Source organism: Mus pahari, chromosome 21 (assembly GCF_900095145.1).
Source record: "Mus pahari chromosome 21, PAHARI_EIJ_v1.1, whole genome shotgun sequence".
NCBI lineage: Eukaryota > Metazoa > Chordata > Mammalia > Rodentia > Muridae > Mus > Mus pahari.
The window spans coordinates 55,684,155-55,702,442 of NC_034610.1; the positions used below are offsets into that span (position 1 = coordinate 55,684,155).

Genomic DNA, 18,288 nt, shown 5'->3' on the forward strand with positions numbered 1-18,288 from the left:
GAAAAAATTCCTCAACAGAACACCAATGGCTTGTGCTGTAAAATCAAGAATTGACAAATGGGACCTCATAAAACTGCAAAGCTTTTGTAAGGCAAGAGGATAGCATTCTTAAATCTTCAGTGACCTCAAGGTATAGTATTAATTATCGAAGTCCTTGCAAAACTCTTAGTCTCTTAGAAGGTAAGAGATATGTTTTATCATAATGCTTTGCCACAAAGAACTCCCTCAAGAGATCAAATAGTAAATGGAGTACAAACAATATATAATAGAAATAGTTAATACATTTAAGCCAAATAATAAAGTGTTTGGAACTTTTGTAACACTTGGATAATTTTGTTGTAGATATTATTGGAGTCTTAAGGACAACGAATATGTATTTTAGCTTTATTTTTAAATATATTTTGTTTCTTATAAAAATTTGCAGCTAGAAAAAACATCATGCAATAACACAAAGTCTGAAACAAAACTAGATCAGGAATAACACAATGGCTTGAACCTGTGATGGTATCAGTTATGTAGATATCTTTGAGATTTTTCAAAATAGTTGAGGACTGGGTCATGCTAGAGATATTGTTTAATTTTAGTTAGGTTTTATCTATGTCTATTTTATTCACAAAAATAACAATGTCCTAATCAACAATTCTGAAAACATAAAGTACAGAAAAATTTGCATGGAGATCTGAAACTGAATCAAATAATGACAAATGCCTCTACATTGTCAATATCTGCCAACCCTTGCTCTAAAATGCAGTTATTATAACAATTTGGTTTCTAAATGATTTTTATTTCTGTAGTAACATTTGTACTCCTTTGAACAATAGGTTTAATTTGAGCATTTCACTCCTTAGAAATAAAATTTTGTTTTTATCTAGAGTCTAGGTGGAATATATATATATATATATATATATATATATATATATATATATATATATAGAGAGAGAGAGAGAGAGAGAGAGAGAGAGAGAGAGAGAGGAATGAATATATATATATATATATATATAATAACTATCTTCATAACAGTATATGTGGGACTAAGATACCTCTGGATTTTTATGAACTGAAATCTTGGATGCACAAAAACTCTTCTTCAGACTGTAAAGTCAGTCAGTGAGCTAATAATGCTGCAAAGGCAAGGCCTGATTTTATTTCTATTTATCTACCCAATATGAAGTCCTGAGCAATGACCAGTCATTACAGTAGCACATTGGAAGCTGTTTTTCTCAGCTAAAAACAAGAAAGTCCATTTGTTCCATGTGTGCCTTTTTTATCAGCACCCTCACAAGTTGAAAGAGCACTGCTATTTCAGGCTCCTTGTGCACATAGCAGAATGGCATATCTAAACTGGAATGCCTATGGCCTACTGATGTCAAGTATCAATACTGTATATGCTAATAGTTGAATTAGCACATGCCGAGACTTAGGTCTGATCATTTTATTCTGTGTGTTGATAATCTTTCTGGAATCCCATCATGCCTCATGGCATCTTTTCAAGGTATAGTTAATATATATGTACTCAATGAAAGAAGGGAATCATATGAACCAACCCAACCAGGAAGATTTTAATAAAGCAGTAGATATACAGTCTTTCATCAGACTTTCTTAATAAAACATCCTTAAAGGATCATAGGCATGGTGATAAACCTAAAATTGTGTGTGGAAATAGAAACAGTCTGCTATGGTTCTAAAGCTTTCCTAAATGACTCCTTTTTCATGGTATATACTCTCTGTTCTGTTCCCTTGGGACTGTTACAGAAACCTTAAAAGCTTGATTGAACCATGTGACTTGCATATCCATATTAATAAGAACATTTTACATGGTTTTGCTCTTTAGGGATATGAAAAATTTAATACATGTAATGACCATTTTCTGGCTTTTGGAATGCTTCTGCCCACACAAATGCAAACTATTTCCCCATTTCACCACCTTGCTTGAAAAAATTTACTTAATACCTTTATAACATTAAATAGCATTGGTTGCAGTTACTGCTTTCATTTTGCATAACAGACAATTCTGTATGAAAATAATTAAACCATATCCTTGGATATCCTTCTTCAAGTACCTTTACAATACTGAAGAACATATGTTGGTTTTTTTGTTTTTTTTGTTTTGTTTTGTTTTTTTTGAGAGTGCAAATAAATTGAGTATGTCATTACTGACGCTTTCATCTATTTAAAGAGGCACATCTTCATATTCCTTAGAGTATATGTTGTTATATTACCTTATTTAGTGTTCAAGAAATTGTGTCACCAAAAACATAGTAAGAAATATTCTTTGTTTCTAAGCCAGTTTTGGAAGCAGCTGTTTTTGAAACAATTGAAGGATATAAACAATGGAACAGACAAAGTGAAAAATAAATTGGGATTTGGCATAGGGCTCAAGGGTAGAGTACATGCCTGGTACACTCAGGACTGGGGTGGATGCCCATCACCATCTTTTAAAAGTACAGAACAATTGTCAACTGGACTATTCCAAATTGAAGTGGTATTTCTTTGAAGTTCACAAATGTAAAGTAATGAGACAATTTAAAAGGCAAACTATAGGAGTCAAAGTAAAGAGTAGAATCCATCAAGACCATCTACTGTAAAAGAATACTAGAATGTTTATTCACTAGATCATGTACCATAAGCATATGATGTAAAACACTACAAGTGGGAAAGTTTGTCTGAACAAATTTTATAAATTTGAATAAATATCCTTTAACTAAAAATCTTTCAACCCATGGCTAGAAAATCAAAAGTCATCATTGTTTTAATGTGATCATTCATTTTAAAGGCATTCTATACCATCTAGTCATCTTTCAGTTGCTCATGTGAAGAGGAACAGATGCCTGGCAATGCCAAATGTGGAATTAAGAGAGAGTGTAGATGATACTAGTTATTTTTATATGTGACACTAACATTACAATAGGAGAAGGATGCAGACCATGCTGGGTGACTTCTGAAGCTGGTAGAATTCTGAAAAAAACTGTCAAGAAATGATGCATGTCAAGAGTAGGAGATTGCCTGTCTGTGTTTACCTTATTCTTGCTTTATTCTAATGACTCCTTGTGCCAGATGAATGTTTATAAGAGAATCTATGTCATGTAGACAACTTAAACATCAATGAATTTTGCATCAGTTCTTCTCAAATAGAATTGCCTTGGCTTTTAACCCCCATTTCATTCCAATCTCTGACATGAGGTTGGACAGACTACCCAGACCAATGACTAAAACAATGACTAATACTCTGAACACAACTGAAGGTTGTCATTCTCACTTTAAGAGTAAAGGACTTTAAAAAAAAACTCATTATCCTTGAATTTTGTAAGCATTAAGTAGCCTATGTTATTATGAATTGATTTGATTATTCAACTTTGATATTTGGAGCTGCATAATTATAAATGGATTTTGGCTACTGTCTATGTCAAGACTGTGAGATGCCTTTACATATATTGGATTTCAAAATTTTTTGGAGATAATTTTCATTTTAATGAAAAGTGGTAAATTGTCAATCTCAAAATTCATCATGCCAAGAGCATATGAGCCTTTCTACACGTGAAGTAAACATTTAAATTAAGATATTTAGCATTGGGTATAATTATACAATTTGTGAAATAAGTCTTTAAATTACATACAAATTTGAGTCTAGACTTAAACTGATATATATTTTTGTCAAAGTTCTCCATAACTTGTATCAATGTTATCCATAGCTTGTATTACATCTGCAAGATGTCATCTACACTTTTCGCCTTTTGTCAAAAGAAAACATGAGCCTGGTATATATGTCACATTGAGATTTTTTGATTCTTGAAAAGAAAATAAAACCATATTTTTTAAGATGACACATTTTTATTATATTAATCATGCCAACCAATGTGCATGGGAGAACTTTCTAACTTCTGAGATCTTCTTGAATTTGTTTCTTCAGAGACTTGAAGTTCTTCTCATACAAATTTTCCACTTGCTTAATTACAGTCACACCAAGATATTTTATATTATTTGTCACTATTGTCAAAGGAGTCATGTCCCTAATTTCATTCTCAGCCTGTTTATCTTTAGAGTAGAGGAAGGTCACTGATTTGTTTGAGTTAATTTTATATCCATCCACTTTGCAGAAGTTACCAGATTTAGGAGTTCTCTGTTGGAATTTTTTTGGTCACTTAAATACACCATCATATCACCTGCAAATAGTGATATTTTGACTTCTTACTTTCTAATTTGTATCCCTTTGATCTCCTTTTGTTGTCTAATTGTTCTGGCTAGGACTTCAAGTACTATATTGAATAGGTAGGAAGAGAGTGGGCAGCCTTGTCTAGTCCCTGAAATTAGTGAGATTGCTTCAAGTTTATCTCCATTTAGTTTTGTGTTGGATACTGGTTTGCTCTACATTGCTTCTGCTATGTTTATGTATGGTCCTTGAATTCCTGAACTTTCCAAGACTTTTATCATGAAGGGGTGTTGGATTTTGTCAAATGCTTTCTCAGCATCTAATGAAATGATCATGTGTTCCTTTTTTCCTTTGAGTTTGTTTATATAGTGGATTATGTTGATGGATTTCCATATATTGAACAATCCCTACATACCTGGGATGAAATCTACTTGATCGTGATGGATGATCATTTTGATGTGGTTTGGGATTTGATTTGTAAGAATTTTATTGAGTATTTTTGCATTGATATTTATAAGGGAAATTGGTCTGAAGTTCACTTTCTTTGCTGGGTTTTTGTGTGGTTTAGGTATCAAAATAATTGTAGCTTCATAGAAAGAATTGGGTAGAGTACCTTTTATATTTTGAGCGGATAAATCAAGCAGCAGACCAGGGCAAGGTTTTCCACATGGGAGAGGTTTATTATGCAGGAATAGGGGGACGGTGAAGCAGGTAGAAGTGTAGAGAAGAGGAGAGAGAGAGAAAAGAGGGAGGAGAGAAGAAAGAGGAGCAAGAGAAGAGCGAGGAGAGAAGAGGAGAAGAGGAAGGGGTGGCTTCCTATTTTATACAGAAAATGACATCACACCAGTGAGGGTGGGAACTGAGCCAAGTGGATTGTGGGATCGAAAGTCATTGTCCTGGCAATGCAGGTCAAGGGTCACATGGCTAGTCCAGGGCTTGGAGTATCCTGGTGCTAACAGTACCTTCTGTTTCTATTTTGTGGAATAATTTGAAGAGTATTGGTATTTGGAAAGCTCTCCCATGCTCATGGATTGGCAGGATTAATATAGTAAAAATGGCCATCTTGTCAAAAGAAATCTACAGACTCAAGGCAATCCCCATCAAAATTCCAAATCAATTATTCATAGAGTTAGAAAGAGCAATTTCCAAATTCATCTGGAATAACAAAAAACCCAGGATAGAGAAAAATATTCTCAACAATAAAAGAACTTATGGGGGAATCACCATCCCTGACCTCAAGCTGTACTACAGAGCAATTGTGGTAAACACTGCATGATATTGGTACACTGGCAGGAAGGCAGATCACTGGAATAGAATTGAAAACCCAGAAATGAACCCACACACCTATGGAAACTTGATCTTTCACAAAGGAGCTAAAACCATCCAGTGGGAAAAAAGCATTTTCAACAAATGGTGCTGGTTTAACTGGTGGTTAACATTTAAAAGAATTCAAATCAATCCATTCTTATCTCATTGTACAAAGGTCAAGTCCAAGTGAATCAAGGACCTCCACATAAAAGCAGATACAGTGAAACTGATAGAAAAGAAAGTGGGGAAGAGCCTTGAGCACATTGGCACAGGGGAAATTTTTCCTAAACAGAACACCAATAGCTTATACTCTAAGATAAAGAATTGACAAATGGGACCTCATAAAATTGCAAAGCTTCACTTTCTTTCCTTCTTCTTCTTCGTCACCCCACTTTGTCTTCCCTGCCCCTCCAATAAACCTTTTCCCTGTGGAAAAAATTGCAAAGCTTCTGTAAGGCAAAGGTCACTGTCAATAAGACAAAATGCCAATGAACATATTAGGAAAAGATCTTTACCAATCCTACATCTGATAGAGGGCTAATCCAATATATACAAAGAACTCAAGAACTTCGACTCCAGAAAATCAAATAAACTTATTAATTAATGGGTTGCAGAGATAAACAAAGAATTCTCAACTGAGAAATACCAAATGGCTGAGAAGCACCTAAAGAGATGTTCAGCATCCTCAGTCATAAGGGAAATGCAAATCAAAACAACCCTAAGATTCCACCTCACACCAGTCAGAGTGGCTAAGATCATAAACTCTGGTGACAGCAGATGCTGGCAAGGATGTGGAGAAAGAATAACACTCCTCCATTGCTGGTGGGATTGCAAGGTGGTACAACCACTCTGGAAATTAGTTTAGTGGTTCCTCAGAAAATTGAACATAGTACTACCTGAGGACCCAGCTATACCCCTCCTGGACATATACCCAGAAAATGCTCCAACATGTAATAAGGACACATGCTTCACTATGTTCATAGCAGCCTTAATTATAATAGCCAGAAGCTGGAAAGAACCAGATGTCCTTCAACAGAAGAATGGACACAAAAAATGTGGTACATTTACACAATGGAATACTACTCAGCTATTAAATACAATGGATTCATGGAGTTCTTTGGCAAATGGATGAAAGTTGAAAACATCATCCTGAGTGAGGTAATACAAACATAAAAGAACACACAAGGTACGCACTCCCTATTAAGTGTATATTAGGCCAGAAGTTTGGAATACTCAAGATACAATTCACAGAACACATGTATCTAAAGAAGAAAGATCACTTTGAGCCTTCTTAGAGGGGGCATCAAAACATCCATGAGAGAAGATACAGAGACACAGTTTGGAGCAGAAACTGAAGGAAAGGCCCTTCCTGGGGATCCATCCCATATACAGTTCCCAAACCCAGACACTGTTGTGGATGCCAACAAGTGCTTGCTGACAGGAGCCTGATATAGCTGTCTTCTGAGAGGTTCTGCCAGTGCCTGACAGATTCATTGGTGGACATTCTCAGCCAACCTTTGAACTGATCACAAAGTTCCCAATGTGGGAGCTAGAAAAAGGACCAAAGGAGCTAAAAATGCTTGCAGCCCCATAGGAGGAACAATAATATGAACTAACTAAAGCTCCCAGGGACTGAACCATCAAACAAAAAGTACACATGGAGGGACTCAAGGCTCCAGATGCATATGTAGCAGAGGATCTCCTTTTGGGACAGCAATGAGAAGTGGGGCCCCTGGTCTTGTGAAGCCTTGATTCCCCAGTGTAGGGGAATGCCAGGTCAGGGAAGCAGGAGTAGGTGAGTTAGTGGGCAGGGGGGTGATGGAATGGTGATGGTGGTGTTCAGAATGGAAATGAGGAAAGGGGATAAAATTTGAAATGTAAATAGACAAAATATCTAATAAAAAAAGATGACAGGTATTCAAGATTTCATTTTTATGGTATACTAAAATCCCTTGAGTATGTGTTCTGAAGTCTGTCAAATGGTTTCATTTCTATTTATGTCACCAACAGTTATTTTCTATGATATCTCAAAACCCATCATATCAAGAATTTACTAGAAGTCAATAAAACTATATATGTTGTAAGTAAATATTTATATTTTCAACACTTCCACAATGATCTGAAATTAGCCCTCTTCTGTAAGTGACAAATTTTATGTGCAAAATTGTCTGTCAAAATGATTCAGGAACTAACTCTCATTTACTTTGGGTGAAAATATATTCTAAAATATTTCAGACAGGAGTTACAATGGCAACTTAAGTAAAGGAACATTGTTAAGACAATCATTTAGACAAAAACAAACAAACAAAAGCAAACAAAAAAACACATTCTTTTTTAGAATTCCTCATCTTAAGTGGGGAAACACATTTTCTTGAAAAAGACCTCTAAATCACACAACTGAGAAGAGCTCCCATTTGGTTCGGTTTTCCAGCTCATCAGCCACTCTTTTTCTTCAGAATGCAGCCAGTGATGTTTCCAGAAAAGTTCCTCTGAAACAAAAAATCACTAAACAGGAGAACATTAATAATAACAATTTCTGAGAGATAATTAACCTTGCTGTGACCCAAGTATATTTGAATAATGACAGTGTTTTGTAGGAAAACATTTAAATAATCACTATGATAGCAGATATATGGCTTCATAGGAAACAGGGATACATTTAATTAAATTTTATAGGTTACATGTCCTTAAGCTTCTTATTGTAGTCCATATCACTGGTTCAAACATGTGAGTCAATCTTTCCCAAACTAAATTACTAATAAAATTTACAAACTAGATGTGACCACGATATTGTATTTACAAAGAACTTGGCACTTACAGAATAAATTACTGACTTTTTAAAATCTAGCCCAGGGCACCCATGGTTTAGGCAAATGTGAAAGCCAGATGTCGTTTGCAATATGCTACATGAACGAACATGAGTAAAATTTTCCAGCAGGTCAATCCCACAGTGCTGTCCCTGTTGCTGAAAACCAGGACCTCCCATTTTTAATCCATGGTGTAGGGGTGGAGAAGTTCTCAGTCCAGAGAAAGTAAAGGCTGCATGTTTTCTTCTTCGCTTTTATCCATTCGTTTCAGTGCTGTAGGGTCCACTACTGACTGAGATCTGGAAAGAATAATGCCAAGGTCAATGAGTCAGCCCCACTAATTACCCTCAAATATTCTCTCTCTCTCTCTCTCTCTCTCTCTCTCTCTCTCTCTCTCTCTCTCTCTCTCTCTAATTCACCACTGCTTCCCCTATGGCCCTGAATTCTCTTCCCCCACATCAAGAGATTTATGAACTATGGATGCCGTACATGTAGAGTTTGGCATTAGAGTGAACAGACAATCCCTTCTGGCCTCTGAGGTTATGAACAGCAAAGTTTTCTATGCAGAGAATAATAAGATCGATGTTCTCCTGACAATTGAACCAGAATATTCTCTTTGAACTACTGACATTTTCTAGTATAGGACATATAATTTCTGATAAAATATTTCTGGATGGAAAAACTAATGGGAAGATGATTTTGACATCAGTAAGAGGCTCAATTCTTGCTTTAAAATACCCTATAAGACAAATCAAAAATATTTATAACTTATTTCTTTATCATCTCTTAATTTGAATTACTATGTCAACCAAAAACATCAGAATTTCAATGTAATTTTGTTATTTCCCACTTGAGTATCCAAATAAAAGAAACCACATACTTGTATACTTCAAAAATTAGTTAAAAGTTTTTAAGTTAAAAATGTTTATTTGGTCAGGTCATATATGGAAATGCAGGAACAAAAATGGAGCAGAAACTTAAGGAAAGGCCATCTTGTGACCGGCCCAACTTGAGATCCATCCCATGTGTGCACAACAAATCTTGACACTATTACTAAGGCCATATTGTGTGTGTAGAAAGGAGCCTAGCCTGGCTGTCCTCAGAGAGGCTCTACCAGCAACTGACTAAGACAAATGTACATGCTTACAATCAACAATTGGATTGAGGTCGAAATCCTTATAGAAGAGTTAGATGAAGGACTGAAGGAGCTGAAGGGGATTGCAACTCTATACAAAGAACAACAATGTCAACTAACCCGGACCCCTCAAAGCTCCCAGAGACTAAGCCAAAGACCAAGAAGCATAACTGGGCTGGTTCATGGCACTGAACATATGTGTAGCAGAAAAGTGACTTGCATGGACTCAATGAGAAAGGATGTGCTCAAATCTGTGGAAACTTGATGTCTTGGAGAAGAGGGATACTGGAGGGCAGGTGGGGGACTATGATTTCAGAGGTGGGAGAGGGGATATGGGAAGGAAGAACTTGGGGAGGGGATACCAGGAAGGGAGGCAACTTTTGGAATGTAAATATATACAATAACAATACAGATTAAAAAAGAGAAAGCACATAATTGGAAAAACCCATATATATATGTGTGTGTGTGTGTATACATAATATATATATATATATATACATACATACACACATACACATACACATACACATACAAATATACATATATACATATGCACATTACATATATACATATATGCATATAAACACATGCATATAAACATAGACAAGTGTATACATACACACATGCATATATACATATATGCATATATAGTTATGCATATGGATATATACATGTATACATATATACATATATGCATAAATACATATACAAAAAATATATACATATATGCATACACACATGTATATGCTTTTGTTAGTAATAGGGAATTGTATTCCAGATTATCATTAGGAAAGAGAATTAAAATGGGAAGGAGAGAAAAGAATGACATGTGCTAATATTGTGTCAGGAAGAACCCAATTTGGGGGGGGGGGGAGAAAGGATTTATTCTCTTTACACTTCCACATTGCTGTTCATCACCAAATGAAGTCAGGACTGGAACTCTAATAGGGCAGGAACTTGGAGGCAGGAGCTGATGCACATGGCCGTGTAGGGGTGCTGCTTACTGGATTGCTTCCCCTGGCTTGCTCAGCTTGCTTGCTTATAGATCCCAGGACTACCAAAAGAGGACTACTCACAAGGATTGGGCCCTTCCCCCTTGATCACTATTTGAGAAAATTCCTTACAGCTGGATCTCATGGAGACATTTCCTCAAGGTAGGCTCCTTTCTCTGATAACTCCAGCTTGTGTCAAGTTGACACACAAAACCAGCCAGCATACTGAACCCATTTTAATGGCTATGCCATTAAGCACATGCACTTTCAGAGCCCCTCCATTTATTTCTTTCAACCTGCTGCATTCTACCAAATTGCTTTTTGCTGTAGCCATGTGCCTCTTGGCAGACTTCATTAACTCCCAAAAAGGAAGACTCTCTCAGCAAAATTACAATTGCACTTCCCAATAAAAATGAATGTAATGGAACTAATTATATTATTAAGAAGTACAAGATTCACTAGAAAAGACTCATTTTATTTAATAAACAATTGTTTCATAAAAGGAAATGAAAGTATTATTTTTTATTAATGATTTTACTTATTTACATTTCAAATGATATTGCCCTTCTGGGTTCCCCTTCTGGAAACCCCCCATTCCATACCCTCTCCCTCCATCCCCTTTGGCTCTTTAAGGGTACTCCTCCAGCCACTCATACACTCTTGTGTCACCTCTCTACCATTCCCCTACACTGGAGCATCAAGCCTCCACAGGACCAAGGACCTCCCCTGCCATTAACGCCAGATAAGGCCATCCTCTGCTACATATGTACCTGGAGCCATGGTTTCTTCCATGTACACCCTTTGGTTGGTGATTTAGTCTCTGGAAGTTCTGAGATGTCTGGTTAGTTGATATTGTTGAATACGCTTCAGCTCCTTTTGTCTTTCCTCTGTATCACCCATTGTAGTCCCCATGCACTGTCTGATGGTTGGCTGTGTACATCCACATCTGTATTGGTCAAGTGCTGGTAGAACCTCTCAGAGAAGAGCTATACCAGGGTTCTGACAGCAAGCTCTTCTTGGCATCAGCATAGTGTTAAGGTTTTGTGTCTGCAGATGGTATTGATCCCTAAGTGGGGCAGTCTCTGGATGGCCCTTCCTTCAGTCTTTGTTCCATTTATATGTCATGGTCTTTTTTTGAACAGGAACAATTCTGGGCTAAAAATTTTGAGATGGGTGAGTGGCCTCATCCCTTAACTAGAGGCCATGTCTATCTACTGCAGGTGGTCTCTTCAGATTTTATTTCCCATTTGTTGGTTATTTCAACTAAAGTCACGCTCCTTGGTTCCTGGGAGCCTTTTACTCTCCTGGAGTCTGGGACTTTCTAGTGGCTACCCCAGACCCCATCCCCCACTGCTTCATATTTCTATTCAACTTCCTGACCCTCTGTACTTCTCTCCTGTCTCTTCCAATACCTGATTCTATCCTCCCTTTTTTCCCTCCCTCTCCTTTCTTCCTCTGAGGTCCATAATTTTCTCAACCACCAGTGATTATTTTCCCCCCTTCTATATTAGACTGATGTATTCACAGTTTGTTCTCCCTTCTTCTTAAGGTTCTTAGGGTTTGTGAGTTGTATCATAGGTATTCTGGGCTTTTTTTTTCTAATATTCACTTATCAATGAGTACATAACATGTATGTCCTTTTGAGATTGAGTTACCTTACTCAGGATGATATTTCCTAGTTCCATCCATTTGCCTAAACATTTCATGAATTCATTGTTTTTAGTAGCTGAGTAGTATTCCAATGTATAAATGTACCACATTTTCTATATCCATTCTTCTGTTAAGGGACATCTGGGTTCTTTCCAGCTTCTGGCTATTACAAATAAGGCTGCTATAAACATAGTGGAACAAGTGTCCTTGTTATACATTGGAGTATCTTTTGGAGTGGTATAGCTGGGTCTTCAGGTAGAACTATGTTCAATTTTCTAAGGAACTGCCAGACTGATATCCAAAGTGGTTGTACCACCTTGAAATCCCTCCAACAATGGAGGAGTGTTCTCTTTCTCCACATCTTCATCTGCTGTCACCTGAGTTTTTAATCTTAGCCATTCTGACTGGTGTGAGATGCAATCTCAGGGTTGTTTTCTTTTGCATTTCCCTGATGATTAAGGATGTTGAACATTTCTTTAGGTGCTTCTTGGCCATTTGATATTCCTCACTTGAGAATTCTCTGTTTAGCTCTGTACCACATTTTTAATAGGGTTATTTCATTCTCTGAAGTCTAACTTCATGAGTTCTTTGTATTGGATATTAGTCCTCTATTGGATGTAGAATTGTTAAATGGTCTGAGAAATAAATTAGGGAAACAACATCCTTTACAACAGTAAAAAATAATATAAAATATATTGGCGTGACTCTAACCAAGCAAGTGAAAGATCTGTATTTCAAGAAATTCAAGTCTCCAAAGAAAAATATTAAAGAAAACCTCAGAAGATGGAAATATCTCCCATGCTCATGGATCTGCAGGATTAAAATAGTAAAAATGGCCATCTTACTGAAAGCAATCTACTGATTCAATGCAATCCCCTTCAAAATTACAACTCAATTGTTCAGAGAGATAAAGAGAGCAATTCTCAAATTCACTTGGAACAACAACAACAACAAAAAAAAAAAAAAAAAAAAAAAAAACAGGATAGCAAGAACTATTCTCAACAATAGGTGGACTTCTGGGGGAATTACCATGCCTGACCTCAAGCTCTACTGAAGAGCAATAATGATAAAAACAATTACATAATATTGGTACAGAAAAGGGCAGGTAGATCAATAGAATAGAATTGAAGACCCAGAAATGAACCCGCACACTTGATTTTTGACAAAGAAGTCAAAACCTCTAGTGGAAAAAAGACAGCATATTCAACCAATAGTGCTGACTCAAGTGGTGGCCAGCATGTAGAAGAATGCATATTGATCCATTCTTATCTCCTTTTACAAAGCTCAAGTCCAAGTGGATCAAGAAATTCCACATAAAATCAGATACCCTGAATGTAATAGAAGAAAAAATGGGAAAAAGCTTTGAACACATTGGCACAGGTAAAAATTTCCTGAACAGAACAACAATGGCCCAGGCTCTCAGATCAACTATAGACAAATGAGACCTCATAAAATTGCAAAGCTTCTGTAGGGCAATGGATCCTGTCACTGGGACAAAATGGCAATTGGGAAAACATCCCCTAAGCTTTATAAAACTCACTTCCAGAGAGGCAAGTCACAGAGTCATAAAAGAGTATACAAGCTTCTTTTCAACAATCTGAAAGTCTCCAGATGAACCCTATTAATCAAATACGCACATACACACTTGTGGACACAAACACACAAACAAACACATGAACACAGAGAGGGGGAAGAAAAACACTGAGAATTTGTTTTAGCAAGTTTCTGTGAGAAATAAATATGTTGATTTAAAATAGGCACACTTACTTGCCTTTTATGATAAAAGTTGGAGTGTAATGACAAGTTTCAGTAGATTTGCTTTTCTTAGGTGACAGTTCTCCAATAGCAATTACTTTTATGGATTTTTGTTTTAGAGATTCTTTTAGAGTTGGAGAAATACAAAGTTTTAGTTACACATTTGCCGATTTTAAATACAATTTGGTACTGAACAGAGTCTTCACAAGCTATCAAACAAAAATTCAGGAGGTTAATGAATCCTCAGGTTTACTGATACGTATTGTATACAGATGTCAACTGAAGGGAGCTCAGAAGCCTAAAGTTGGCTTAAAGACAAACTAGTCAACACATGAGGAAATGATTGCAGGGAAGTATTCCATTTCTTTACTTTTACTCCCAGGAGATGTTCAGTTGCCTGTAGTGAGCAAAACATATCATCATCACCATCATTGTCATCATCATCACAGAAAAATACTTGTGTGTGCATATACACATGAAACAGAGAGATAGGAAGAGAGAGAGGTAGAAGGAAAAAGAGAAATAAGCAGAAAAATACAGCCAGATGACAGCTAAAAAAGAGAGGAAAGGAGATAGAAAGGAATGGAGAGTTTTTAGAACCATGAATGATACTACCTGAATCAAAACCATAAGCAAAGAACCACCAAGCTTTCGTGAGAGAAAAGTTCATGAAAGGCTTTAGCATGACAACTGAACTGTGTCTTCCTTGAGGTAGCTAGCAATCACATACTTTTATGAATGGTGATTAGACTTGAGTTATCTGTGATCATTGTTATGTTGTACTCTCCTGGAGTCTGGAAATGCCTGAGAATCAGTCATATTGTTTGCTACAGGAAGCAGAAGCAGAGGCAATTATGCAGCATGTGTCTGCCATTCTCCCACCCACTAATGGAAAGAAACAGACATAAACCATTGTGAGGCAAAACAGGAAGATAGATTCTATCTCAACAATTGACATTTTGATGATTAAACCTATAAAGATAGAGAGAGCTTGGCACACAAAATGGCTACCTTTAAACAGACTGGACAGAGAGATTGAACAGTTAATACAAGTTTGAATGCAGTGTTTGAAAGTGTGTGAGTGAGGTGGAATCTCAGGCTTGTTTTGATTTTCATTTCCCTGATGACTAGGGATGTCAAACATTTCTTTAGGTGCTTCTTAGCCATTTGACATTCTTTGGATGAGGATTCTTTATTTATCTCTGTACTCCATTTTTAATAGGGTTATTTGGTTCTCTAGAGTCTAACTTCTTGAGTTCTTTCTATATATTAGATATTAGCCCTCTATTAGATGTAGGGTTGGTAAAGATCTTTTCCCAATATGTTCATTGCCATTTTGTCCTACTGACAGTGTCCTTTGCCTTACAAAAGCTTTGTAATTTTATGAGGTCCCATTTGTCAATTCTTGATCTAAAAAGCATAAGCTATTAGTGTTCTGTTCAGGAAATTTCTGCCTGAGTCCATGTGCTCCAGGCTTTTCCCCACTTTCCTTTCTGTTAGTTTCAGTGTATCTGGTTTAATGTGGAGATCTTTGATCCACTTCGACTTGAGCTTTGTACAGGGAGATAAGAATGCATTGATTTGCATTCTTCTGCATACTAACCACCAGTTGAATGAGCACCATTTGTTGAAAGTGCTGACTTTTTTCCACTAGATGGTTTTAGTCCCTTTGTCAAAGATCAAGTGATCATAGATATATAGGTTCATTTCTGTGTCTTCAATTCTGTACGATTGATCTACCTGCCTGTCACTGTACCAATACAAAATAGTTTTAATCACTATTGCTCTATAGTACAGCTTGAGGTCAGGGATGGTGATTCCCCCAGAAATTCTTTTATAGTTGAGAATACTTTTTGCTATCCTGGGTTTTTTGTTATTCCAGATGAATTTGAGAATTGCTCTTTCTAACTCTATGAAGGATTGAGTGGAATTTTGATGTGGATTCCATTCACACCAGTCAGAATGCCTAAGATCAAAAACTCAGGTGACAGCAGATGCTGGCAAAGATGTGGAGAAAAAGTAACACTCCTCCACTGTGGGTAGAACTGCAAGCTGGTACAACGACTCTAGAAATCAGTTTGACGGTTCCTCAGAAATTTGGACACAGTACCTGTGGACCCAGCTATACCACTCCTGGGCATATACCCAGAAAATGCTCCAACATGTAATAAGGACACATGCTCCACTATATACATAGCAGCCCAGATGTCCTTCAACAGAAGTATGGATACAGAAAATGTGGTACATTTACACAGTGGAATACTACTCAGCTTTTAAAAACAATGAATTCATGAAATGTTTAGACAAATGGATGGAACTGGAAAATATCATCCTGAGTGAAATAATCCAATCATAAAGGAACACACATGATGTACACTCACTGATAAGTGTATGTTTCCCAGAAGCTCAAAATACCCAAGATACAAATTACAGACCAAATGAAGCTCAAGAAGAAGTAAGGCCACAGTGTGGATACTTTGGTCCTTCTTAGAAGGAGAAAAAAATACCCGTGGAAGGAGATACAGTGACAAAGTGTGGAATAGAGACTGAAGGAAAAACCATCCAGAGACTGCCCCACCTGAGGATCCCTTCCATATTCCGTTCTCAAACCCAGACACTATTGTGGATGTCAACAAGTACTTGCTGACAGGAGCCTGATATAGCTGTCTCCTGAGAGGTTCTGCCAGTGCCTGACAGATTCATTGGTGGATACTCTCGGCCAATCTTTGAACTGAGCACAAGGTCCCCAAAGGAGGAGCTAGAGAAAGGACCAAAGGAGCTGAAGGTGCTTGCAGCCCCATAGGAGGAACAACAATATGAACCAACCAGTAACCCCAGAGCTCTCAGGGACTAAACCACCAACCAAAGAGCACATATGGAGGGACCCATGGCTCCAGTTGCATATGTAGCAGAGGATGGCCTTGTTTGACATTGTTGTGGATAGCCCTGGGGCTAATTATATTTAATATTAAATCTGTTCTCCTGTGAGGGGTTGTGAACTAGGAATGAGTCAGCACTCAGGTGATTTCCTGTAAACCTGTTTCCCACCTTAATTCATAAAATAAAGCAGAGTTGATGATTGAGCAGATAAAAGGAAAGGTGAAGTAGAAGGTGAGAGAGAGAAAGGAAGGAGAAAATGGAAGAGGGAGAGGATGCAGAGGAGGAGGAAGAATTAGAAAAGCAGAGCAGAAGCACATGGCCTGGAGAAACTGCAAGTTCTAAGGGGTCTCATAAGCTGTGGAAGATGGTAGTATAGCGGTAAAATCTGCCAAATCTAGGCAAGCAGCATGTAATCATATTAACCGTCTTGTGTTTTCCTTGATGGGGTATATTTGGGAGGAGATTTACCACAACAAAATGGCACCCACAGTATTGATTTGAATTCAACTAACCTGAGATAAAAGTTCACTGACCCCCTACCCCCACCCCTCCCAACCCCTGAATGGAGCTTGGGCAGTGACCAAGGCTGCAGCAGTATGGATTTGAAGCTGACTAGATTTAAGGGGCCTACAGACAACAGCAGAGATCATCTATGCCTGAGTGAGCCTTTCTGCGTTTGCTTCCCTATATCCTTCACTCCCTACCCTGCCTCCCCCATCTCTAAACAGGGACACAGACAACTCAGATCTTTTTACACTCAGCTTCTCCCTGTGAATAAATAGTTGGGAGACAAAGACACAAAGGACTCCGGACCAGGTAATTCATTTCTATAAAGAAAGAAATACAACCTTTTGATACTTGAAGAAGGTATAAAGATATAGTGCTCTAATAAGTCTTACGGGATACTCATATTCTGTCTAACGTGGGCTCCATGGGAATTTTGGGTTTAAATCCTAGTTTGACAAAGCTGCCTCTTATAAGTAGGTATAGTACCTAAAGATGGGAAATTTCACCTGTGGTTCAGAACCAGATAGGGAATATTAGTCACTGACTATAAGTAGAGAGAGCAGTGATAATCACCTGATATGAGCAGATATTAATTAATAGAAGTCTGTGGCTTTAGGTAAAGGGCACAACAGATACAAGGTATAAATAAACTTCTGTGACTCCTGATAGAGAGCACAACAGACAGGATGGCTGCTCTAGGCAGAGAGCTTATTAATTATGAGAAATTTCAAGTTCACAATTAGATAGGGAATATTTATCACTGACTCCAAGTAGAGAGAGCAGTGATAATCACCTGCTATGAACAGGTATTAATTAATAGAAGTCTGTGGCTCCAGGTAGAGAGCATAACAGATAGATATTATAATGGGGATAAATTAAATAAATGTCTGTGACTCAACATAGAGAGCACCCTAATAAGTCTTACCAGATACTCATATTCTGTCTAACGTGGGCTCCACAGGAATTTTGGGTTTAAATCCTGGTTTGACAAGTTGCTTCTTATAAGCCGGTATAGAAAGGGAAGAGGAAAGGAAAGATGAAACGGAAAGGAAAGAAAGAGGAAAGGAAAGGAAAGGAAAGAAAGAGGAAAGGAAAGGAGAGGGGAGG

At 37.3% G+C, this 18,288-nt stretch overlaps 1 protein-coding gene across 1 annotated transcript in view; it reads right to left on the reverse strand.

The window, feature by feature from the left end:
* Window positions 1-7,102: 7,102 nt before the first annotated feature.
* The window catches only part of Clvs2 (clavesin 2), a gene marked incomplete at its 5' end in the record, with an annotated part of 14,121 nt that continues 2,935 nt past the window's right edge, over window positions 7,103-18,288 (reverse strand). The window contains one exon of the mRNA XM_021221715.2: window positions 7,103-8,561. Coding sequence (XP_021077374.2) covers window positions 8,474-8,561 — 88 coding nt within the window. The remainder of the gene's footprint in view (window positions 8,562-18,288) is intronic.